This window comes from Dryobates pubescens, chromosome 3 (genome assembly GCF_014839835.1).
Source record: "Dryobates pubescens isolate bDryPub1 chromosome 3, bDryPub1.pri, whole genome shotgun sequence".
Lineage (NCBI taxonomy): Eukaryota > Metazoa > Chordata > Aves > Piciformes > Picidae > Dryobates > Dryobates pubescens.
In genome coordinates this window covers 41973551-42001033 of record NC_071614.1, presented here as the reverse complement: position 1 = coordinate 42001033, position 27483 = coordinate 41973551, and the positions used below count along the sequence as shown (strand labels likewise).

The 27483-nt window shown below is 40.7% G+C and overlaps 1 protein-coding gene across 7 annotated transcripts in view; it reads right to left on the bottom strand.

Annotated features, from left to right (window-relative positions):
• Nucleotides 1-1962: 1962 nt before the first annotated feature.
• CCDC85A (coiled-coil domain containing 85A) overlaps nt 1963-27483 on the bottom strand; it is an 85306-nt gene continuing 59785 nt past the window's right edge. For 2 of the 7 annotated variants that reach the window (XM_054180045.1, XM_009902534.2), the window contains 3 exons: nt 19763-19839; nt 10744-10863; nt 1963-3947 (listed from right to left, as the gene is read on the bottom strand). In XM_054180045.1, the coding sequence (XP_054036020.1) occupies nt 3858-3947; nt 10744-10863; nt 19763-19839 (287 nt within the window). In that variant the 3' untranslated portion in view covers nt 1963-3857. Of the gene's footprint in view, nt 3948-10743; nt 10864-19762; nt 19840-27483 lie in introns of those variants that run through there. The other 5 variants (XM_054180046.1, XM_054180047.1, XM_054180048.1 and 2 more) reach the window with 5 other exon arrangements.

Below are 27483 nucleotides of genomic sequence, written 5' to 3'. Positions count from 1 at the left end.
AGTTTGTTTTCCACGTTGAAAATCTCATCTACACCATGCCATTTCTGGGATAAATAAAATAACATGAAAAGTCTGGGAACACCAAGGAGAAGGAGAGTGGTTCTCTTTTTTTTAATCTTTCTCTTTTTTTAATTAAAAAAAAAAATTAAAACAGAAGAAAAGTCATTGCTAGCAAAAAGATTACTTTCTCTCTCTTCCTTTTGCAATTTTTCATTCCCAATATTGCATGTATCAGCAGCGACTTGCCAGCCTGGGGCCTGACTGCTTGTACTAGAAAGCACCACAACCAGCAAATGCCTGTTTGATTACATAATGTAGAACCTGTATCTATTAAACCCAGGCAGAGCTGCTATCAAGTCAGCTGTTCTTACCTTCAGATTTTTAGATAAGCAGAGTTGCAGAGCTAGTTGACAGCTTGGAAATGTTCATTGCTGGGATCCTTGTGTTCATGGTTCACTTAAGCCTGGAAAACACAAGTGTGAAGCTGTATCATATATCTGGCAGCTGCATTTGCTAGTCTGTCCTGCAGGAATTCACAATAAAGGGAAATCTCATCAAGATTATTCCCCTCCTTTTTTTCTGTATCAAACTGGTGAGATCAGTATAAAGAATTCGCATCACCCTGGGACTTACTTCAGAAATGAATAAAGAATTAAACACACGAGTGTCCTGGCAAGAGTGATGTCTGTTGAGGGGGTACCCAACAGAAACTCAAGAGGGCGTGGTGTTTGAGAAGGTCAGGCAGCATAAAGGAGCATGGGGCCAGGTGTCATCCCCATGCTACTGAGGCTGTTTGGGCTGGCTCTGCTCAAAATGTTAAAAAGGGCATGCTGGCTTTGTGCCATGCTCAAAAACATGTCCATCAACTGCAACCTTTGGGGAGCAGGCTCTGCTGAAACCATGCACTTGCTGAAAAGCAAACTGCCACTCTATACCTTCTGACCCTTCAGCAAAGCAGCTTTTCTTCACCCTAGAATGTAATATCCACTGACTACATCTGCTGCCCAAGTGCTACTTAAAATTCACTCAGACAGTGAATTTTAGAGCTCGTTCATAGTCAGCTCAGACGCTTGGGACAGCCCCATAACAACATGTACAGATTTTCAGCCAAAGAAGAATTATGCTAAAACTAAACCAACTGAATGAGAAATCCATGACACTTGGTGCAATTACAGTTTGCTGAAAAACACCTAACCATGTGGGCAGAGAGCAAGACAGATGAGATGAAGGTCCATCACTACCACAGCAAATTTGATTCATTAGCACTGAGATATATCAGCAGGCTACAGGACCCCTCATGAGCTCTGAGCCTCTTCTGCACACAATGTCCACTTTTCTCCTCTTAATAAGCTGTATTTTAGGAGCCCCCAAAGGATTTATTAGTTTCAAGACACTGATAGCACTAAGTGGTTTTTTCCCAGAAAAATTAGTGCAAGTTTTCTGCTCACTGGCACAGCCAGCAAGGCAGCCTTCTGCTGCACTTTCCCTTGACACAAGCAGCCCACAAGGAAGGCCAGACCCAGCTGGGGACAGGAAGTCACCACCACACAGCAGGACACAACCAGCCTCCCCCAGCACCATGAACATCTCTGCATCGCTTACCTGAGCAAAATGGCTCCAAAAGCTCCATGCCTCTTGCTTCAAAGCTGCACGATGCTAAAAGGGAAGAGGAAGAGCCCCACACAGGTGCCCCAGCACAGTTGAGGACATAACATGTCACACCTGGGGCACACAGCTGGTGCCAAACTGGAGCTGCCTCATTCAGCATAAAAGACAATAAAATCCACCTGTTTGAGCATTTTAATGACACCTGGAGAGAAAGCAAACAAACTCCCACAACCTCAGCTAGTTTCTCCACCAAGCAGGGAACATTTCAAACAGCAACTTCAAAACAAAATGCGTGCAAGCTCAAGCAGCTCATGGCTTCGGCCATTAAAGGAAAGCAAACAAGGGAGAGATGTTATAATTTATTACCGTTATTAAGATGAACACAGACACCTGATACCCAATCTTGTATGCAGAACTGTAAAAAAATAGTTTTAATACAGTATCAAAATTTACACAAGTGTACTGTCAAAAGACCGGTGTCCCTCAAATTAGCCTTGCACATACATATTGCAGGCACAAGTACATGTTTTACAGCTTTTCATACATTTATATAGATAGATAGGAATATAACAATTGAAGTTTAACTAGGCAAACAATATGATGAGAGAAAACAACATGTAAAATAGCAGACAACTGTCTGGGTTATAGCTAAGAAATTATGCCAGAGTGCAGCATTCCAGAAGGAAGGCCAGATTCTGCATTTCCAACTCAAAGAGACAAAGTGAACTGGAGTTTTTGCCTGAGAAAGCAATGCTGGATCAGAGGCCTTATATTGGAAGATACCAAGTCAAAATAACAGCAGAAAACAATATAACTGCTGCTGCAACTTAACACACTTTTTCTGAAGACACTTAGCAGATTTACATCATACTTCTATATAACGAAAGATTGTACAGCAACCAAGCTACATTCCACTGCAAATAGCCCATGAATACAGCATGTTGCAAGCTCAGAGAAAACTTTGGCTCAAATCTTAGTAACCAAGAACAAACCAGAACCCAGGAATTGTTGCATTCCTATTTTTCTTTCCAAACTTTTATTAGTCCTCTTGATTTTTAGCTAAAGGTAAAAAGTTAAGCAACAGCATTCATTCACAAGCCTGTTGCACATTCATACATGAAACTATCATTTCTTTTAGAGATACACAAAATACCTATCATTGCAATTCAATACACACAACTAGTATCATACATATAGATAAAAATAAACTAAGCACATCTAGGGCGCTGTCTGGTCAAATCTCAGGCAATCTGAACAAGAGCTTTCTGTCCCAGAATAATGAAATACACGTTCTGAGTATAATAAAACCTTCTTCTTTGAAAGAATGCTACAGTGGCAAGCTTTTTTATAATGCACTGCAGTCTTTTAGATCCTTATAGATTTCTGTTAAATAAACCAGCATGTCTCTAAATTAAACAGTAGAAAGTAATGTCCTGATAATTGGAAAATACTCTTCTAAACAAAACTCTGATGGAAATTCTAACTTGAGACCTGTGATAGTGACATCTAAGTGCTCTGTTCATGAGAGGGCTGTGAACATCGTACACATCTTCAGAAGACGTGCAAAGTGAATCGAAAAGAGTTATCTTTACTTTCATTTAGAAAGAAATTGTGTTTCACTACAAGGACTGTAGTTATGCTACACTACTGGCTGGATAGGAGACTGTATAATCTTTGAGCACCTCCAAAGGCAGGTATTCTACTAAAGCGAAAAGATAATCTGGAAATCGCCTAAGCACCATTAACCAGTATTTTACAGACTGAAATGTGAGCTACTAACGAGTGGCTTTCTCGAAACTGCAGAGACCAAAGGCACAGTTTATCAGCGTCTCTCCAGCCTGGTGAAAAACCTCCAACAAATCCAGTGAAAAATTCCTTCAGACTTACTTGAGATTCACTGTAACTGATCAAAATGAAACTTATTTCATGTAACTCCTGAAGATTCCCAATTATCTTTTTAGTCAGGATGGAAATCCCTCAGTGCTTCTAAATGAGGTGTGTTGGAATGATGATGCAGTGGCAGCGCTTCAGTAGCCAGTACACCAGATCAGCAGTATTCGGGGGACCCTGACAACATGGCTCCTCCTAAAGACCTTTGTGCAGAATCTCTACTAGTTCCCAACAAAGTCTTCTGTAGTGCAAACAGACACCTTGCCATCAACTGGGAAGTTGCTGTGGACACAGTCAGTTCTTTGTCTCTCATCAGCAGTTCAAATTCTTTCTCTTCAGAGAGACTTGCTCAGGCCCTTTTACATAGGTCCTTTATACTGATTTCCTGACAAATGTTGTCTAATTCCAGGGCACGATCCGGCAGCATCTCCAAGTTTCCTCCACACAACCTAAATGGAAGGATGGAAAAAGATCTCATTATCACCAGTTAAGATGTACTGGATTTCATATAGTCATGCATCTGGCAATGCCACGCATTCATTACACAGATCATGCAGCACAGGTAAGGACAAACAGGAGGGACACACAACAGAAGAGAACATTTCTAAACGGATACAGCATTCCTTCTGACACAGAAAGCACATGCTTCTAGGAAAAATGATTAAAAACAGAGACAAATGAACTAGCACGTGCATCACTAGGATATTTTATGCTTCAGATACAAGACTAAGGGCATTTACAGGCCTCAGCTGAAGCTTCATTCAACTACTTTCCAAACCACATCTCTTGCAGAACACGATTCAGAAGAATGAAGCTCAGTCCAGAGAAGTCTAAACATTTCCAGATTAAAAAGCACAAAGCAGTTCTCTTCTTTTTCAAAGAATTTACTTGTTCTCTTAAAATCAAGCAAGGCTTTAAAAGAGTTTATTTCATTTGTTCTTCCTTGAGGTGAGAAGAATTGTACATGGAGACACTGTTCTATACATTCCTGTGTGTTTTGTTCAACCAAGGTGAAATCTGCAATTTAGTAGAAGTTAGCAGTTTTTTTCTCAGTGTAGACTACACATTATAAAGGTGTCCTTCCTCACACTCAGATTTACTCCCACTCATGACTGCATTACATCCATGTTACAAAGTATGGAATTACAAATGCAGAGAAGTTATACCCCAAACAGCCTGGGTAAGTGTTTTACAATAATTTATATAAAGATTGACAATGATAAGAAGAAGAATCGGTAGCTTGTGTTGTATCACCAGGTGGGGCCACCAGAAACAAGACTGGCCATTACCACCATACTGTATATTGCAATTTAAGATTATTTCTGTTTAATAATAATCAAGTAGAAACCAGCTAAAGTTTAACTGCTACTAAACCACTCATAATCTCTGGACTAACCGGGATACAACTATCAAGAAAGATAAAAAAAAAACATTTTCCACTGTCATTATTTATTATTTGCATTTTAACAGTGTTAAAGCCCAGGAATGAACACATATTGCATTAGCTGGAACTGAATCAATACAAAGCAGCTGGGAAGTCAACATCCTGAAAAGACAGTTCCTACAGCTGGTGAACAAAGGTTCTACAGATACTTTTTGCAAGAGATGGAAAAATAACACAGGAGCTCTGAGCCTTTGCTGAAAACAACCTAAGTATAGGAATGAAAAACTGCAATGCTCCAAGATTTGAAGTAATACAACTACAGCCTTACTACCTGGGACAAACAAATTAACATCCTTTAAAGGAAACTCTCTTCAATACTAATGGTTGGATATAAGCCAAACTCTGCAAACTTTCCATGTGACCAGAGTCTTGCAGCCTGAAATCAGAACATAGAAAAACTGTTTTCTGTATTGTGAAACACTATGCTATAGTGAAAGCATGAAAACGTGTTTTCAGTGAAACCTCTCCAGAAGGCTGGATTTGATGAGACAGGCATTTCTTTCCAACATTTGGTAGCTGATTTACCTAGCTTTATATTAGCAAAAATAAAAGCCTCTTGAATAGCTTTTGTGAGAAGGCATTATTGTACATATATAGATGCCTTACAACAATTTTTTGAATCAATAAACATTAGACAATATTTACAAAGCAGCTACTGCTGACACAATAACAAACTAAAAGGTGACACATTCAAAGTCCTTTATTTCCAGCTGAACAAATGACCCTTGGTTACTTGAAAGGCACAAACACACATGAGACAGGCCTGGAAAGCTGAGATGCTAAGTAGAATTGACAAAGTGCAGTCAAAAGGAATACTCTTGTCATTTTTATGGGTGGATAAATCTTTATCAGCAACCACTTTTGCTTGTGGATACAGTACAATAGATACCTGGATCTTGAAGGCATCACAATAACTTTATTTGCCTCCTTTTCAGGAAAGGCATGACAATAATCTGATTTACCTCCTTTTCAGAAACACAGGATGATATAGGCTAAATTTCTGCAGATTTATCACCAGACTCTCTTTTTCTGCTGGCATATGTACAGTTCTTTGCACAAACATAGCTGTACATATTGCTGCCTTCAATGCACTTATTTTTGGTCTTCTGCATTGTATATGTATTTTGTATTTGCATGTAAGGTTGTTTTCTTCTCAGTTCAGTAGTTCAACATGGACTAATAGTAGTTCAAGCAGCACTAATAATGGAAGTACTGCGCATTCCCAAACATGTTTTAAATAGTTACAACAGAGCAAAAAGCCCAGTATCAAAAACTCCACTCAAAATTTCAGTGGTAATCTTGACTGAATAAAGGACAGCTATGAGGTTCACGGTACAGTCATAATGATTCACTTCAAGCTCAATTCCAACACACCAGAGTGAAAGGATGGAGAAATCCTCCCGCTGGGAGGCAAGCAAAAACCTGCACCCCACAAGAGCAGCTACGTCACCAGACAGCTGTGGCAGTATTCAAGGCCCATAGTCCTTCATATGTGGCATGAAATAACTGTGATCTCTGGGCTCCTTGACCCCCTCTTGCCCAGCCATTCCATCAATCCCATATGACATATCCCATTTTCCTTTTGGCTCCCAGCTCAATTGAGTGTGCTGCAGCCCTGTGAAGAAAACTTACTGAGAGCCTGAGGAAATTCAAGAAGAAACCACTCCAGATTTAATCCGAAGATTCCCGTGCTTTGAAATTACCTCCATATTCAGTAATTACATGATAAACTACTTCTAATTCTGCTGCTACATTCTCCTTAGACAACACAAGTGTATGAATAGAAAGCAAAACCATTCCCAAATGTATTGATGAGGTGGTACCAATATCGTATATACATCCTGAGAAGAGAACTCCCCTATCTGTTACCTTAATAAAATATCGACATGATCATACAACACCATAAAACTCCTACAATATGACTTATACATCCAAAATGCATTTCAGTATCAAGATTATATATCAAAATTACAGAACCCAAAATGAAACTTGTCATCATTCCACAGGCAAAACAACGCCACGTCAAAAGTTTCATGTAAAACACCCACAGCACATAAAGCTGCACCAAAGCTGTGAACTACAAACTGGAAGGACTGCAACGAAAATGCAAAAGAAAAGAAACCTTGTAATTATCACAAATCCACTGCACTTTCAACATGGATTAGATGAATGTAAGAAAAAAATAAAACCAGAAAGGAAATAATCGGCTATTTTAAAAGTATAATAATACATCAATCGTGAAATCAGACAGAGATTATAAAAGACAGAAGAAAAGGCAGAATTTCAATGCTAGCAAACAAAAGAGCTTTGAATGGGAACAAAAAGAAAAAAGCAGCATACAACTGTATAGTTGGAATTGATAATGTCAAATTTAGTATATTAGCATTTTAGAAGTGGAATTACTTGCATCACGGCAACTTTTATGAATTACTATTAAATATGTATTAGTTAGAAACTGCTACCTTATCCATAAACTGCAAAGGAATAGTACAGGCAGGAAAATACAGTGTCATTGTACAGCTAGGGAAACTGAGGCTACCAGACTTCATACTTGCCAAAGTTTCCTCTTCTGAAGGATACATTTGGGTCGGCTGAGTCATACAGTATTTCGTCCAGATATATTATCACACATAGATTTTTCTGATCAATACTAACCAATGTTAAAATTATAATGTTCGTAATAGAAGAGTAATTGTATTACAGAAACAATAATTGACTTAATTCTCATAGAAAATCTTCAAGGGCATATTGTCAGCATTTAAACAAAAAATACTTTGCATCTTTGCAGGTGTTTCCAGGCTCAACAGGGAGTACAAAATTAAACACCTTAAATTTACATTGCACATTTCTCCAGCCACAGCTTTTTCTATCTCACTAAGGTAGTGGCAAGAGCCTTTAAGAGTAAGAGTCTTTAATAGCCTGATGATTTATATTTTCCTAAGCTTCCAAGACAAGAGTATTAAAATATATACATATATATATATATAAAAAGCATATTTATTTAACAGATTTGTTTTGCATCCACAAAGAATAGTAGTAGTATGTTTATGGGCATACATATATAACTGACCAATTGCATTTAAGGCTAATTAAATTGATCACAGTGCTCCAGATTTCAGGGCAGGAGGGAACATTAAATTTTCTTGCCTGACCTCCTGGGTACCACGGAACACTCACTTTGCTGCAGCAACTCCTATACTTACCCTCAGACTTTGTCTTCGATTAAAACACACCTCATTTTAATTAGTAGAGAGCACTGTGGAGCTTCCAGTAGGTGACACTGAACTCAGGACAGAAAAACTCAGTGCAAGTTTTGCAGGCAAGCCTGTGTCCTTGGGTAAGCAGGCAGTCAGACTAGATAATGATCATTATTTCATAAATACAAACCCTGGTCTGCAAAGCAAACCCACCCTGCTATTGGAAATAACTGTTTAGATAACCCTAGTGACACCACTTGCACATGGGGAATTATCCCCTAATTGATGGCAGGGTGGGGAGAATCACCAAGGGGAGACACACAGTGCAATTCCTTCTTTCAGCCACCCCATATGACAGGTCAGGTCATGGAAGAACCTTTCTCAGAGCAACCTCATGGCAGACTTCTGCTCTGTCTTTCACCACTGTCTTCACCACTGATTCACAGGCAATTTGGTTTTGTGGGTTCTTTTCATTTCCCCATTATTTAGGAAAAACACAGCCCTATTTTTAGGAGTGACCTTCCTCTGTTTTCTTATGATCTGTCTCTTCAAAATACATTCCTGCTCCTCAGATTCCTTGCTGTGCAGGAGATTGCACTAATAATGAGGGTTTGTTACAAAGTCTGTTCCTTTTTTGCAGGAATTCCAAACCAAATCTGTGAAGAAAAGCAGGCTCCTTCTTTGGCTTGTTCTTCCTCCTGAATGTGATTCTGCTAAATGATGCAAGTGGGAGCTCTGCATTCCCCAAAAAGGCAGGATCAAACCCATACACTTCACTGTGGGAAACAGCAGGGTCTCCTCCCTGGCTGGGAGCTGGGGAAGGCTGGGCAGCCTGCTACCTAAGAGCTCACTTCCCATTTCAAGTATGAAAGCATCATTTATATCTATTTCTGCCTACTGCAATGCCTCCTAGCAAACTAAATGCTGAGCTTTCACAGCGTATTGAACTAAATTCTGTATATCTCTTATCAATCCATTCCAGCAACCGAAGTATCAGACATTGTTCAAATATTTCATTTACACCAACCAGCTCAAATATTTCAACCAGTTAAATGCTCCATTCAGGGAAGTGTCTTTTCCAATGGGTACTTTAGAAGAACTACAAAATCTTTTAAAAAAAATATAATTACCCATGATCTCTTCACACAATTACCTAGCATAGGTAGGCAGCAGGAGGTGAAATACATGGAAGAATCACACAGGACCTTGAGCACTGGTGCTCCTCAGCAGCCAGGAACAAAGGTTCACTATATTTCTCCCGTACAAGGGTGAGGCCAGCATACACACAGGCAGAGTGCTTTTGATGAGGATGTGGTCAGGGGTGGCCATTACAGAAGGGACCTGCAATTGCATGCACATGGAGATGGGCTCAAGCCTTCCCTGCTTCAAATGCCAAGGTGGCAGCAGTGAAGCAATGCAAACAGGTTTTATGTTACCAGGAAGGGATTTGATTGCTGTTATTTGTGTACAGTTCACTTGCATAAACCTATCTCCACAGGCTTCATGGAGGATAAGTCAACGCCACCCAACCACGTAGAAGATAATCACCTTGTGCATAACCTGAGATGTCCAGGCAGGTCACAGGACTACTGAGCTCTTACTGTGCATTTCCACAAAGCTCAAAACCCAAGCAAATGTCTACAAAAGTCTTTCTATTTCTCCTCTGAAGGAGTCCAAACATACTCCCTGCAAGTAACCAGCACGTCCCTGCAACACCTGTAGAGGTGGGGAATAACACTCATTTAACCAAATTAATATTAAGGCAGTTTAGTTAGTGAATGGAGTACAGGAGAGAAGATGTGCACAAAGCAGCAGAAAAATAATCATGTCAAAGAAACACAGAGTCCCTGCTCTCTGCTCGGGTCACCATCAGTCTTCAATGCTTTCCAGAGAAGCACAAACACAGCTTGACACCCATACTTCAGTGGGACAGCAAACTCAGCCACACTTGTTGATTCAGATCATTTGATAAACCACTGCATCTTGTAACAGCTTTTTGAGTGCCATTAATTGCCACAGTTTCACTGTTAGCATAGGTAAGAACTTGCAAATTTACCCCTCTAATTGCTTATGTCAATGGCTGCTTATCAATGCACCAGAGGTCTTTGCAATCCGACCCTGACCTCAGAGGAAATCATATCTGCTCTCAAAGAAGTTTCAATACTGATCTTGGGAACATGATTCATGGTCTTCAGCCCAAAGTTCTGATATTTTTAGTATGCACATTTGCTTTATTGTTGCATTAAAGTGTTTCTTTCTGCATGGGTTACAGGAATCCATTATATTCCACCGGGGAACAAATATGCATCCTAGATGAAGCATAAAGACTTCCTTATTCAGAAAAGCACCACTTTCAGCTTAAAAAAATAAATGTATAATTGATTTGAAGAGCAGCTACCGCTGGCATCATCCCCACTGTAAGGGCCAGATCCCTGCTCCAAGAAACACACAGTCCACAGATGCAATGAGTGACACACAGAAAAACAATCCCACTCATGACAGCAACATCCCAGTGGTGCCCACAGGAATGTTGCTTGGGACGATACAACATGTGTTGAGTAACAGACATGATGTTTTGCATGGACTGCACCAGAGCAGCATTACCTTCAGAGCATTTACCACTGAGTCAGACTGCTGAGAGGCTGAGCCATGTCCACTGATGCTAGCTGGCTCGTTTGCAGAGCAGTAACTCCCCTCCGCCCCTCCTGGCATCCTAATGGGATCCTTCGCAAAAAATTAAAAACTATTTAATAAAGAAAAGGGTTGGCAGCTATTTAAAACAAATGTCAATTATTTCTTGTTCTTTTTAAAGAGGCTGAGAAGCACTGAAGGTGTGTTTTACTCTGAAGTTCCCCATCTTTGTGTAGCACAGTAACCAAGATCCACTTGAGGCAGCTCAAGTGCGACTGTTGAGTGTCACTGGCCCTCAAGTGTGTCTCTCTGGAAAATCAGGACATAGCAAAAAAATTTCCTGTGTAGGTACACTGCCTTACAAAACTGCCGTGAGGTTCAGAGAGATGATTTCAACTCCAGAGGAAGGTTTTGAGAACGTCTAATTTTATACCAGTAATTCTGGAGGTTGTTCCGTCAACAAAACTCACATTTCTAAACACTGTTGCAAGGTTTGCAAGACAAGCTTAGCCACAGCCAGCCAGGGAAGGAGCCAACACCTCCAAGCAGCTAGCTCACACCTTCCCTGCCCCTGACTGCTCCACGGCAAGGGCGTGTTCCCCTGCTTGCCTATGAAATGTCAATTTATACCCAACAGTGACAACCTCAGGGGCTTTTTCCTTCCACTGAACACCTGGAAGGGTTCTTCAGGACACTGCCAAACAAACGCAAGCTCCCTAACTTCTTACAGCTCAATAACCTCAAACTTTGCAGTACATAAAGCATCTCCTGGAGTGACTGCAGTGCCAAGGTAACCTGAGCAAGCAGCCTGCTTTGGAGGAGTGCTAAAAATACCCCTGCTGCATTCGTGGACAGCAATATGATAGCTGCAGCGATAAAGACAGCCCAAGTAGATGCTTCCGAGGTGCTTTCAACTTGACCCACTCTCTACTGTCATTCTTCATGCAGAATTTTGTGGGTTTTGTAAAAAAATCCTGTGAAATATAAAGAATAACTTTATACTAACTTCTACTTCACCAAGTAAGGAACATTCAAGAAACATTAAGAAATAATGCAGCAGCAATTCCTGATGGAATGTGTAGGGAATGCATTTCTGAAGGGAAAATGATGACAGTGGAAGGAGCCTCTGATCAGAAGCACTGCCCCTGCTGAGCACGTACATAGCACTTTGCAGTCTTTTTAGGGGTGTCTATAATGTACATGACAGGAAAGATGAAGGTAGGTATGGGAGGAAAAGGGCAGAGAGAGATGACGTAAGGCTGAACTTCACAGACCTAGTCTGTCTGAAAATGTTTAATAAGTACCACAGTCCAAATTAAGTTGGTATGCTGTATGTGACTTCACCAGGATATACCCAGGCTTTTGTAACCAGCAGTGTCAAAGGGGCACATCACAAAGATAACCTGCATAATACACAATATGTTAGACTCAATCCCAGAAATCATCTGCAGGACTGATCCTCACATATTCCAAAACACCCTGAAAATGGGGGGGGGGGGGGGGAGGGGGGAAGGAATGCTGCATATACTAAGCCCACAAAAAAGGTACCTTGAATATGAATATAAAACCTAGTGTGGACCACAACAGTGGGCACTAATTGGTCTCATAACTACACTGGCAAATCCAGCACACACTGAGGGCAGCATGCAGTGTATCATCCTAAAGGTTTTCCACAACAATGACTATTACCAATTTGCTGTGAGGTGTGGAGGTAGGTTCGGACTTATTTTCCTTTCTGAAGGATTTATAGGTCTGTTAGTGACTGGACAGACTTACTGCTATACTTTGGGAAAGGAAATGAAAAAGGAAGGGGTAGTAAAGCAGATTGGAGCAATTCTGGTTTAGGATAAACTCCCTCGGTCACTTTTGAATTTTTGTAAGTCAGAGTATTCTGACTTCAGGGCCAGCAAAGATTTTGATCAGTTTTGAATGGTAAATACAAATACTGCTATAAAGAGGCTGGGAAGATTAGTACAGATTGTGCAATTAAATCCTCCTGAATATGAGAAAATCTGAAAGTCCTGTGAATTGTGAATTGTGCCACTGTCAGAATGCAGGCCTTCCTCCAGGTGGCTGCCCTCCACAGCCTCCTCTGTGCCATACGCAGCACATGTTTGTCACTTCATGAGAATAAGAAATTTATTGTGATCACACCACTTTAAGCAGACAGCATTCTCAACACAGACCTGCAGGAGACTAAAAATTGGTAATTCCCCCACAGACATCCTTCTGCCTCCTCCATCTCTCCATGATAAGAGACATAGCTTTTCTCAAAAAATAAGGCAGGTTTTGCAGCCCTGAAGCCCCATCCTCCAGCTCAGGGACTTCTTGTCTCTGGTAAGGCCACTATGAAGGAAGTTTATGTTAGTGGATGATGGGGATGGGACCAGCCTGAACACGTGTCTCCTGCTCCTCGGCAAGTCCTGTGAGCACTTCCAATTGCATTACAAGTTTGCATTCAGGAGGCAGTAAAGGAAAACAAGAGGAAAAGGCACTTCGTCAAAGTGGCAGTGGCTGAAAACAAGGTGCCTCAGGAGACTAGAATAGTATGTTTTTCAGATCTACCTTCACAGCTGCTGCTTGCCAGTGGGGAGCATGGCAATGTTCAACCTTCCACCAAAACTTGACCTGAGTTTCCTTGCACTCAGTCCTTCTTTGCCACTGTTCAACTCATATTACAACTAGATCCTGTGCAGGATCTTAAGCACAAGCACAAAAGCAAAAGCCTGTTCCCTTCCTCCTCTTACCTAGCTCCACACACAGAACTTGCATTCACATTCAGCCACCCAAAGTAGGCATTCCATATATCCCCACATTTTGGACAGATGTTTTAATTTATTTTCCAGGAACAAAGCTGGGGAATTGGACCAAATCAAACAGAAAAGATTAAATTGATGGCTCCCTAGTGCTTAAATTTATAATAACTTTAATGATCTTGAGTAATTTTGAACAAACAGTGCTGCACAATATCAACATCTGAGAAATAAATTACTTTTTTGCTCATCCTATGCTGCCAACCTTCCCTACTGCCTCTTCCCAGTCCTTGTGCCCAAGCAACAGGACGGTTTGCATATTGCCTCCTCTGAGTATAGCATGTATTCTGTGTGGATTATACTGCTGCAGAAAGCTCACTCTCTGAAGCAGGTAAAACCCACTTAATATCCTATATACATTTCACCACAACCATAAGAGTGTGCAGTCACTAACTGCAGGTCTATCTTCTGTTGAAAGTACATCTACAAAATATCTAATGCCAACAAGCAACTCTAGGGAATAGAAAGAATAGGAAATATGACTCAACTCCCTAGTATCACATAACAAAAAATTAGATGAATGGAAATTCAGCATCTCCCTTCCACTGACTGCAAAATGTTAAGGACACTTAGACCATTATCCTATAGTGCCAGAGGCAAATCCTGTACTGTTCCCTGGTCATAGAGAGAATAAAGACCCCTGTGTAAGAGTATTCTGTAATTGACAGAACTGATCACGTGCCTTTCTACTTGAGCCAGTAGAAAATATTAGTTTTTCAATCAATATTGCTGATAAGGATAGTCATGAATGAAAGCCACTGTAGTGCAAAGTACATAGAACAGCTGAAGTCGGGGGCAGTTTGTCTGCCAGTCCCTTTGGAGAAAGCATGCCGCTCGCTGCCTGATGCACCAGTTCCCTGCGGGACACAGGAATAGCTGAGAAGGGAAAAACAAGAGTCCATCTCTGCCCCAAGGATGCTTGCTGTCACCTCACCAAAGCTTCTGAGAGAACATGATTTTCCTGTCCACTGGGCACTGCTCTGTTCGCTTGCCATCGGAGACCAAACTCAGCAAATGCACAGGACCTCACTCTCTAGCAGCCTTTTATCCCAGAGGCAAGTGGTTTACTGGGGACTGTATCCTTCCTGCTGGGCAACTGCCATGCCAGTTCAATCACTATCTGATTTTCAAAGCTGTCTTCTGATTTCCCCAGCCCTCAATTTTCCCAGTAGCTTCAAGAAAACATAGTCTGGTTTTGTCACCTTGTTTCAAACAGGCAGGAGAAAGGAAAAGCAGCATTAAACTTCACTGTGTTGCACTGCTGGATTAATAACACATTAAACAACTGCACCAATTTTTCAGGAAATATTTCTGTCCATTAAAACACACAATTTTAAAATGCTGCAGCTGCTGCTACAATTCCTGTTTTCAAAGACCTCAGCAGCAATCCCTACATACTGCTGCTGAAATCACCATAGCATACTTGAAACACACTCGGCATATTTGATCGATGGTCAAAACCATTGCTTGTTACACACCTTCAGAAACAACCATTTTCAGTAGACCCTTCATATGCCTCTTTTGCTAATGAACCTGTAAGATAAAAAGGGCCCTGGGCTGCAGCACCTCCAAATCCTGGAACACCACCACTATCTAAAACCTAGAAAATTAAGTGTACTCTGATAGAAATTCTTGAATACAAAGTAACTTAACACTTTCAGAAATTACACTGGGGAGAGGAAAACAAAAAAAACAAACCCAAAACCAACCACCAAACCCAAAGCTGTCCTCTCTGAATTGCTGCTCTTTTGGTACACTTGAATTTGTATCTTGTGTGGATTATAATGCTGCAGAAAGCTCACTGTCTGAGGCAGGTAAAACCCACTTCACATCCTATGTACATCAAGCTCATAAGGTCTTGCCTTAGGACACTCTGAGACAAAAGACTGAGCAGAACCTCAGCTTGTTGTAAACCTAAGTTACCTCATTAATAACCTATTAATTTAAATCCAGGATGAGAACATATAAAATAACTGGGTGGGTGGATGCTGTTGGTTTAATTTCAGCAAATATTTGCTTACATGATTAGGTAACATAGGCATGTTCAATGGGGTTTAATTACATTCTGTTTGAAGGATTCCCACTCTATTCTTCTACATGCTATGGAAGGCAGGATATAAACATTACTGGACTGTGAGTGACACAGGTTGTACAAAATAAAAATTCTAATCAAACAGTTCCCATCCTATAATTAAATTTATAACTAAAACCATGCCATGCAGAGGGAAAATAAAAAGTGCAGATCTCAGGAAAAAAAAAAAAAAAAAGGTTTTTGAAAGCTATGTAAATGAGTTTAAATAAAATGTGATAATTTAACAGAAGAGGGAAGAATGAAGGAAATGGAAAGTGTTGGAAGTGTTTAAAAATAAACTAGTGTGTGCCTAAGGGTCATGCCTGCCATTTCACACTTACCAGGACTGGAAAAGGCAAGCAGGAATGCAAAAAATTGCCTGAAGCGACAGTGAGATTGAAAGAGAAGCAACAAAAAGAGATGGAAAAGGAACAATACACTTGTAAAAGAAAGAATGAGGAAATGGAGGCAGAAAAGCCCACCTGAGAGGGAGCAGAAGGGCTGAAGTTCAGCCCTGCACCACACCTGCCTCATGGCTTTTGTGCTGCACGCTGTGGAAGTCAGGAGCTCTGTTCCCTGTAGCCAGCCTCTGACCCCTTCAACCTGTGCAGTTTATTGGCTCACAAAGCAGCATCCCGGCAATACTTCCTTTCCCCTTCATTAAAAGGTAAAGCTAAATTACAAGGACAAAGAGAAGGAGGAAATGTCTGACAATTCTCCATCTTGGCCTCTTGCTCCCTATTCCCATGAAACAAATAAAACTGAAACAATTTAAATTGGGTGGCTTGCCAAGTGTATCTTTTGCAAATGCATCTCTGTCATTATGTGACAGATGTCTGCATTTCCATAACATTTCAGCTGAGCTTACCAGACTTGAAACACTACTCCTAAAAAAAATCAGGTATCTCTTCAGTTAATTGACATGTGGATGCCAGATCCTGATCTTGCTTCCCCCAGCATAAGGCACAGAGAGTAGTTACATACCACATCAAGCCTGGGAGGACATTCCTGTTTTCTGTTAGCTGAAGTAACTCACTGACAAACCTGTCACAGCCCAGGAACTGGCATCTGAATCCATAGTTTGGTCCCTACACATCTTTTTAATTATTGCTGAGTATCTTCATTACAATATGCACTGACACCATCTTCTGGCTAGAGCACTATCATGGTTTGGGTTTATATGTTAGCAGCAAAACTCATTTCAGTTTCACTTCATTTTGAGGCAGCAGAAGGCATCAGTAGCACCAGAGCTTTCCTGACCCAGCCCCACAGAAGGACTCTGGTCTGAAACTCATCCAGCCAAACAGGAATGTTCTCACTCAAATCCTTTTGCCTCTAAGCACTGCCATAACACACTCTTACCTACACAAGAGTTTGAGAAGCACCAGCACAAGCTGCACACTTCTTTTCTCAGGCACAGCTGGCAGAGTCTGGCATTCTCAACAGAAAAGCCAGCTGCATGCCATAGATCTTGGAGAGTATCTGCTTTCCTGCACAAAAGTACTATTTGTGGTCCAAAACTGAAAGGCTCTGGATCCTATCTTTTTACCTGTTATCTGAGGGAAGAAAAATAAGAAAAACTACAAAAGAAAGAGCAGCTAATTGCAGGTCTCACCAGCACAGCAAACATACCCATCTGTGGCTTCTCATAACTCTTCAATCCACTACTGTGCTACTAATCACCATCAGACCCACTGTACAGTACAGAAGAGACATTAACAGGCTTAAGTGAATCTGCTCATTTTTATACCTTTCCTATCACCTGATCAAACTAAAATATTGACTCAGTGGTGGCACTGCATTTCCCTTGACAAAGAAACCCTTCAGTACAGCAGAGTGAACTAAAACCCAGATTCCATTTGAACAGTGATAGCAGCACTTAAAAGCATTTGGTCTGGAAATATTCTTGCCACTAAATATTAATAAAACCTTTAAAATAGAGGCCTGCAGGGTTTGGGAAAGAAACTAATATGTGTGGAGTGAGACAAGCAAAACAAAAGAAATTGGAGAAGAACCACACCTAAGTGACAGATGAAAGAAGTGATTTATCTTCTGAAGAGGGTGTCAACAAACACACCACTGCACTTTCATGAGTGACACATAAGCAGCAAAGGGGGAAAGAAAGGATAGAGAGGAAAGAGGAGAAAAGCATGGTAGGAGGAGTGTAAAAAGCCTTAGAAAGGAAAGCAAAGGACTCATTGACCGCTATAGCAGAGGCATCACACTCAAGAGAGCAAGTCAACACCCCTCTCCTACCAAGTGCAGCCCCGCTACTCCCAAAACTCCCATGATCCAGTTTGTCATTAAAGAGGTGCAAAGCAAAAAGCAAATGGCACTCTTGTACTGAAGCAGTGGTGACATTTTAAGGCACAACACTATAACTGACTAAGAGCTGTATCACAAATCTTCATCAGTTGTGGAGCTCATTGTATATTTTCAGTTGCTCTGTCAAAAGCATGTAACACCCAACAACATCCTATTCCTCCCATCAAATGGAATCAAGCCAGTGTCACGAACTTATGTATTTCCAGCCTCCATCCTGGTCTTTGTGACAGGGCCTGATCACCACTGATAGCATGTTCAAGGTGTTACTCACAGTTATAAATCCCCAAAATGAACTCATGCAGACAATATACCAAGGTAATCAAATGCAAAGTCAGAATAAGCTTGATGTCTCCATTTCCTTCCTCTTCCCCGGGAAATTACTTTCTTCAGGAGGAAAGGTGAATAAGATACACCAGGAAATTCAAACCCCTGTCACTCAACTCAAACCCCAAATAAAGTACATGGCCACTTCTAAAAATTTTGCCCACAAAAAAATTTCTGCACAATTTATCCTCTAGTCTTGTTCCAGACCCAAGATAAACAACAATATTTTTTCAGGCAGGTTTGTTAACATTTGCCCTCAACACTGTGCTTGACAAGAAAATTACAGTCTTTGTCACTTGAGTATCAACTTCTGTCTTTACTATTGAAGACTGTATAGATGTTAGTGGACAGTTATGTAACCATTCTTGCTGTCCTTCCTTTCCAGATGAAACCATTAGCCTACAAAGAAGTTACATGAATTGCTCAAGATCACCTAATAAGTCAAGAGCTAAACAAGAGATAGAGAGGCCCTTCCAACTGTCATATTATAGGTGTGTGTGTGGGGGGGGGGGGGGTATTTTAAAAATCATGTTTTACTTAAAACCTGCCTTAAGAAATGAAATTGTTAACCTGGGGCTGAGACCTTCTAGCTAATCTTGGCTTACACAAATGAATAAATTTTTAGCCGGTGGCTTTTACTTGTTACTACATTTCACTGCTATCTTGGATTTTACATTCAAACAGCAGTACTGTACGTTCAATAAAAATCACTTTCCTACATGAAGACCACTGTCTTCATTTAAACCAGTGTCTGATTTAAATAAAATGCAACTGCAGAGGGCAACTTAATTTAGAGACTTGATGAATTTTTCTAAGGCTTACTTAATGCAATATAGTAGAGATATGTGTTGTTATAGATGTGTATATATAACAATTACAAGTGTCTTTGGTTCGTTCTCAATGAACTTCAATTTTTTTCATTCCCATAAGCATATATTGGGAAAATCTTTAATTTCATATCTGCTTATTTATTCTACATGTTTTCAGTTTTGCTTTTACATAGCTAATGTATACCTCACAAAAAAATATAATCCAATTATTATCATGTAAAACATTTGCATCTTTAGAGCACAATATTTTGGGTGACTATAAAAAGTACTTGATAACAAGGAAGTTTTTGGAATAAAAACACTGTAAAAAGTCAGTTCACTGCAACTTTGAACCCTTTAATTAATTATTAGTAATGGCTTCCAGTGAATTTTTGTTAGGCATGGTACCAACACCTGCAAAGAAGAAAAATTAATGAAAGCATTGTTGTAGTCTTAAACAAATACTTCACTCAATTATGAGCTAGATGAACAAACAGATGTGAATGCATTTGATTATCCAAATAATCAGCCTGACTGTTTAGATGCAGTAATGTCAAATGACAATTAATACTGGTTTTATCTCAAGTATGAAGATTCGAGTGTTGCTGTCTAGCTTCTGGCTCCTGTTCCCACCAACAGAAGTCACCCACCTGGGGCAGCATGCGATTTTCCTCCTCCAGCTGTCTTACTCTTGCCTCCAGCTGCCTAACATAGGACAAGGTTGATTCTAAAAATCAAAAAGAAAAAAAACTCATATTATCCACAGAGATTGGTTTGTGTTTACTAATGTTAGATCCTGTGCCACATTCTCACGTGTACTCACAGCAGATTGCCTCTCTCAAATGCCCAACAAGCATTCAGCTCTGCTCCTCTCAAAGGTAGTGCAATTAACACCAATACTAGAATTAATCCAAGTGCCTGGTGCTTTTGATTCTAAATGGATGCACATTAAGGTGGTCCCTTCCCAGACACAAACTATTTTACAGAAAGGCAACACAGAGTTGAGTTCTTCCAATCCATCCACTGACTGCTGCGAGCTTGTACAACATTTTGGAAATACTCAACAAGAGTAATGTGTTTCCACACCAAATCACCACTAAAACACTCAGAAAGAAAACACAGTCTCTTTCAGGAAGATGCAATCAAAGAGGCTCTTCCACACACTCCAGCAGAGGTCTAGTGGCACACATACAGCTTCCTCCTACAAGCCATGATCTTGCACGCAGCGAAAACAGCAGTTTGCTACAATAGAGGGTCAAGCTCTGCTCCTGCTAGGCACATGTGGTCATGGCTGGAGCCTGTGCTGGAAACCAAATCTGTCAGCCCAGGGCCCCAAGAGTGTTTGGAGCCTGGCTAATGGCACAATAGCCTTGCTCATAGCGCATACTCCTCACTCCATGCTTGTCAGGGCAGTACCATACTAGAACATGCTGCTTTGCTACATAGACTTGGATAAAAAGCAAGTCCACTTTATTCACAAGGAACCTTACTGACCTTCATCAGATAATTTGCTTGACTACAGAGAATATGAGTCCCTCCTAGTCTGCTCTGTTCCCAAGAACTTAACATAAGAAGAGTAGAACCATCACCCATCCCTAAAAGCATCCAAGACCATTATCATCACACATTTTTGGGTCACACAGAGTTTCTGCTATTAAAGTCCTCTATCTAGGAGAAATATATCCCTGAGAAAGTAGCACATGACTGTAACATTAAACATATCTTCTCAGTGCAAAAACACTGCTGTGACTCTCATACCTCCTTCTGTGTAGATGGGAGTTCACCACGTAATCACTCCCGACTCAATGATCTACACTGAATGTCAGTTCCAGTATCATATTTGTACTCATACTACCATGCAATTAGTAAAAGTATCTCTCTGATGATTAATGGTATAGAATCTGTGACGATCAGGGCAGTACTGTCAAGCTGCACTGGCAATTGGTTTAAACTGAGAGATGAATTTGTGCAGTAGTTTCCTCTGAAACCTAATCACCATGCCAGCCTGTCCATAAAATAAAGGTGATGGGAAATGAGGTATCACTTACTGCTCTTATGAGATTGCAATAGGGTAAAATATGCATGCACAGATAGTGCACAGGAATCTACACTACATGTAATGAATGAAGGCAGCATACAGTAATTTGTCAAAAATAATTAATACACAGTAAGACACTGGTTTCAAAGTAGCATAGTACAATAAAAGGGAAAGAGGTAATGTGAGGTTCTGCATGCTCTGCTGCATAACGATTTTCATAGCTAGTGATGGGTGCACCTCTGGAGAGTCACTAAGCCTAGCTCAGATGAGCACTTAGAAGATGAACAGCTTATTCAATTAACTTATGTACAGCAGCGTTCCTCCCACCAAATCAGCTTCCTTCCCAGCATCAGCACTTCTGGGAGGAGATGCAGGAGCTCCCTCATTGTTACAGCCATCAGCATAGGCAACAGCTTCAAACATCTCTCTTCTCTCTGTTTTCTATGTAAGGCAGTTTCTGTGGAGTCACCTTTTCAGGGAGACTGAAGTAAGTGCTTTCTTTGGCACTAGCCATCTCTAAATTAATTGGTTACAAGTCCACTGCTATGTTGCCCTGGGCTCAACTAAATGATCCAGTCCAACTTCCCAGCTGTACCCACCAGCCCACTTCATGCAAGTTCCCTTCTGTTCAACTCAGTTTTCTGTAATTTCCTGGTTTACCATTTACCAGCTCCTCATACAATGTGTAGTTCTTAGCAACATCTCTCTCCGTTTTGTTTCTTCATGTTGGGAGTACGGAGCTGAGATCTCTATTGCTTCAAATCACACCACTCTACTGTCAGTTCACAACTTCCCAATGCCAGTTCAGATGAGTTGAGGATTTGGTCTGAATTCTTTGTCTGTTAACCCTTCTAAAGTGTGAAACAGTTATTTAAATCTCCTTTTGTAATCTGATTAGAATGGAAAATTAGGTCATCTACCAAAGGCTTGATCTAGCAAATCCTTATTTATGTGAGTCTTCTTGGCACATAGACTAGATGCATATATATTTCAGTATCTGTTAATATATTTATACTGTGATGCTATGAGCTTAAAGGAGAAAAGCCAGTCAAGGACATAAAAGACAGAAGAACTGAAAATACATGAAGTGAAGCAGTTATAAAACTTAAAAAAAAAGAAAAACCTAAAACCCACACCACAGCCCAAACCAACCAACCAAAAAAAACATGTATCTTCAAAGTATTTGTGAAAAGGCCTAGATGATGCACCTATTCTTCACCAGGTTGGAGGCCAATAAAGAGCAAATCTTCAAATTCCATCCAGAAAACAGTTACTTGACATCACTCCCATTGTCATGCCAGGCTAATTTTCACAAGACAATTAAGCAATTTAAAATGGAAACAGAATGAACTGATGATAAAAATACTTCAGCTTCACTGTCTGAGCTGGAAACAAATGTCTCCCAAAGGGAAAGCAGTACAGAAACTTAGCATCACTTCCATAACATTACTGCTGTCTTATAATAAAGGATTTAATAAGATGCTAAAATGCGTCAGGCACCAACCTCTAATATACTGTGATACTATGAACTCCTCTGAAACATAACTTACACAAACAAGATGAGCTCTCACTGATGTCACTAGTCATAAAACTGTTTTGTGTTTTATCCCTCCCCAAACAGATTTATCTCACATTGCTCCTTTTCATAGAGCTGCAAGTAACACAGCAAAGCCCTCCCTTATTTGCAAACATAAACTTGAGTTATAGACTGCTAACAGATAAACTTCCAAACACAAATCCACCAAGCCTCCTCTGCAGAGAATACAACCAGGGTAAAAGCAGCATCTGTATTAAACATGATATACATCAACTACTATGGTCTGAGCAATAGCTCAGAAACTATTGACTATGTTGAGATCAAACACATACTCAAATAAATACAGAGAAACAATTAATTTGGACCTACATCTAAATAAGATCTGACCACAGAGACATGACACCGCAGCAGCCAAACTACCAGTTTCATCACCTTTGGGCCCTTTGGTTATATTATTTCTGCTCCTTCCCATCTTCCTTCCCAAACTGAGCTACCAAATGAGCTACTTGTGCTCTTAGCATCATTGAAAATGTAGTCACTGTGTGGTACTTCACTCCAGAATGGAAACCAATATATTTTTTTCTAAATTATTAGAGACAGCAATATCTTGCTTTTGGGGACATTTGATGGCAATCTGCCTTTCCTCCAAATCCAGCACTCTTACATGTTATTAAAGAATATCAGTATTTACATAGTTGATCACTTTTTCTTTTGACATCCACACTCTTGAAGTTAATAGATATTTTGGGGGTTATGCCAAGCTTTATCAGACATATTGTTGCCAAAGGCATACCTATGCCTTAGCTTTATCCACTTGTGTAACTGCACCTGATCTCAGTCACTGAAGTAATTCTCAAAGTTCTTCAAGCTACATCATCCTCTGTTATTTTAGAATGGTTGAGGATGTCACATTAAATTCCAACACTTTTTTGCTGGGTTTGTTCTTCTGCAGACTAGAGGGTTACAATTCACAGGCAACTCTGGGATTGCACCAGAGAACTTCTTAAAGACTGAGGTTCTCTACCCACCTATTAGCTCCCTGCAAAGCAGTTTGCTTAGAACCCCACAGGAAGCAAAAACTCAATGGTTCAGCCTACACTTCTACTTGTTCAAGCAGGCTTGAGTAGCAAGTAGAATATGGGCAGTGGAAAGGGATCTTACCTAATGACCAGAGGAGTACTTGAGGTTAAAGAAAAGAAAGAGGTGCAACACCTCTAGCACTGATATCTATTGAGAAAGTAATACACAAAAAGTGCTTTCACTCAATGAGTAAAATTCCATTTTTCTGTATTTTTAAATAAATAAATAAATAGTCCAAATTATAATAGCTGCCTGCAGAAACTGAGCATAGGGATTCCACAGACCTCCTTTTGACTAACTTTGAAGGACTCATTCATCAATGTAGAAGATGCTACTTGCTCCACGGAAGTTAAAAGAAAAATGTAAACTCTTTTAACTTCATAGAGAAGTGGTAACAGAGTAGATGAGCAAAGCAGACATCTCAGGGGAAGTAGAGCAAAATCCTCCAAGACAAAAACACTTTGAAAGCTCAAGGTACTATGTGAAAACAGTTAATACTGTTTGACTTGATTTGTCACCATTAACTTATAGCCAGGATGGAAGAGGCCACACTGGACAAAAGGCTGCCCTGAAGTAGCTCCTTACATCCTCAAAGCTAGAAAATGGAAAAATACAATTTCATGATAATGCAAACCTCACCTCAGTTCTGTTAACGTCAACATTTTCTGCTTCCACTGGCTCAGCTCTATTTGGTATTCAGGTTCCTAAAGGAGGTCACCAGAATCTGGAGAGTTGTCACATCCCCATATGCGTATTTTAAACACTTAAGATATAAATGAAGGAAACTGAAAATAATTTACCGCAGTAAAGAATTTAGCACTTTATGTGTAGTGTTATTTTGATACATGGCAATGAAGGTTTGGTTAAGGTATATTCAAGTTCAGTGAGGAAAGTTGTTTGTTCTGCAGCTCTTCCTGCACTGTGCTGGCAGGAATACAATTGCATATCAAACTGGATTTTGGTCATTCAAATCCACACCCAGCATCCCACGATGAAATCTAAATAATCTTTCCATAAATGGAATATGAAAAACAAAGCTGTGCAAGGGCTACTTTAAACCCTCCTGTAATTAACTGACAGCTCCATATGTTTATGAAAGTGTCCCTTTGCTAACTGGGGAGCAGATTCAATGACATGCAAAATATCTCCCTGTCCTAGAATTCCTAGTCATCTGATTTAATTATTTCAATATTAATATTCATGACTAAGACACGATATTACTGCAATCCATCCCCTTCCAGCTACCTTGTTTGAATATAAGAAAAAACCCACACTCATGGATTTGCACTAACACAAATTTACACTACCTGCATCTCTAAACTGGTGAAGCTGCTCAGCATTTACACTGGCAGTGTCCAGACTCCCAGCAGCAGTATAGGATGATGTCCAAAGGCCATTTTTAGCCTTGTCTTCTACAATTTGCTATTATGGTTGCACATCTTACATAACGCTCCTATTGAGGAAGTGCTGGAGAGCTTATTAGAGTGCAGCTGAATTCCCCTGTAACACAGCAACTTTAAGATTACTGCTATTATGTAGACAGAAAGACAACTGCCCAAGGCAAAATTTTATTAAGGTCCCAAGAATGTTTAGGAGCGATTTAGCACTAAGACACCTATTCTCTGAAAGTTTGGGGAGAGCAAACACCATGGCATTAGCGTTAAGAGAGGGTCTGCATTTCTTGCCTGGAATTCTCCCACCTCAAGCTGAGATTTCCTGTGATTACAGATCCAGCACTTCATAACTTCTCCCTGTAGGGTTGAACTAGATTATTTCCAGAGGTCCCTTCCAACCCCTACCATTCTATGATTCTATGATAATTAACTAAGTTTAGCTAGTTCACTGAATAGTTCAAAACTGAATCCTAGAAAAGGAAAAAGCTCACATATGCTAATTCAAATATCCCCTGCCACTTCATTTTCTTTCCCTGGAAACGTATGCCAGGCTTCCCTTTTCATCACACATTACACACAGGCGTGCTAATTACCTTATCTCTGTAATCAGACACTTTTAGAACAGATTTTCTATTAAAATTGTGGTTTCTCAGTTGCAGCAGCTTTTAAAATTGTCTATTTATTATAAGAAAAAGTACTTCTTGTTGTCTTGAGGCAGCCATAGCACTGCCTTTAATGATTCATTGGTGCTCTCTGACTCAGATTGCCAGCGTTCGCTTTTGTCTGGATTTAAGGGCCACTTTGACGCTATGGATTTTGTAGATATAGTCACAGAATCAACCAGGTTGGAAGAGACCTCCAAGATCAAGTCCAACGGATCACCCAATCCTATCTAATCAACTAGACCATGGCACTAAGTGCCTCATCCAGTCTCTTCTGAAAACATCTCTAGGAATGTTGACCCCACCACCTCCCTGGACAGCCCACTCCAATGGCCAATCACTCTTTCTATGAATAATTTCTAATATCCAGCCTAAACTTCCCCCTGCACAGCTTGAGACTGTGTCTTCTTGTTCTGTTCCTGTTGCCTAGGAGAAGAGATCAATCCCCACCTGGCTACAACCACCCTTCAGGTAGTTGTAAACAGCAAAAAGGTCTCACCTGAGCTTCCTCCTCTCCAGACTAAACAACCCCAGCTCCCTCAGCTGCTCCTCATAGGGCTTGTGTTCCAGACCCCTCACCAGCTTTGTTGCCCTTCTCTGGACATGTTCCAGCAACTTAACATCTTTCCTAAACTGAGGGGCCCAGAACTGGACACAGGACTCAAGATGCAACCTAAGCAGTGCTGAGTACAGGGGCACAATGACCTCCCTGCTCCTGCTGGCCACACTATTCCTGATACAGGCCAGGATGCCATTTGCCTTCTTGGCCACCTGGGCACACTGCTGGCTAATGTTCAGCCTACTATCAACCACTACCCCCAGGTCCCTTTCCACCTGGCCGCTCTCCAGCCACTCTGACCCAAGCCTCTAGCACTGCATGGGGTTGTTGTGGCCAATGTGTAGAACCTGGCACTTAGACTTAGGCTGACTAGGCTGCCATGCACATGCTTCCCCATGGTGAAGCGCAGACATCACTCTGCTGCGGCAGCGCCCAGAGCTTTCACCCTTGCAGGGGTCACCCAAGAAATGCCTGCAGTCACCCAAATGCTGCCTGTACAAAACTTACTAAAAATATAGGGTTGGCTTCCACATAAGAATTTTAATGATTTAGGTTGGCATTTCTGGGGGTTTTGTTGGATGTTTAGCTTCAGGGCACGACCAAATTCCCAGCTGAATTCAATGAAACAGATTCGATTACAAGAATACCTAAAAATGCTATCAGTTGTCAGATGAGGTAAGCTTTTGTTTCCTATGAAAGCTATTCTTAAGCCTCCTGCTACCAGACAGATAATGCTGTCATGCTAATGGTCTGCTGTAACACTGAGGTTGGTTTGTTTGGGGGTTTTGGACGCTGGAGGTGACAAGAGCAAAGCTTTTCTTGCTGGCCTGTTTGATACCCTGATAGCTCCACTTCAGCCTGTGCTAAATGCATTAGCCACATTATCGATGAAAACTGAGAAAATCAAACCTCTTACACTACTGCTAAAACCTTCTCCACTGGCTGTTAGCTTGTTCTGGTATTGATTCTGTGTGCTTTATGATTGGCAAAATCTTTATTTGCTCCACTTACTTAACTGCTTGGGTTTGTCCCTATGCCACTACACTCTCATTTCCTCATTGGGAGTGTCTCCTAATCCCAGACTGGAAGTGCCAGCAGCAG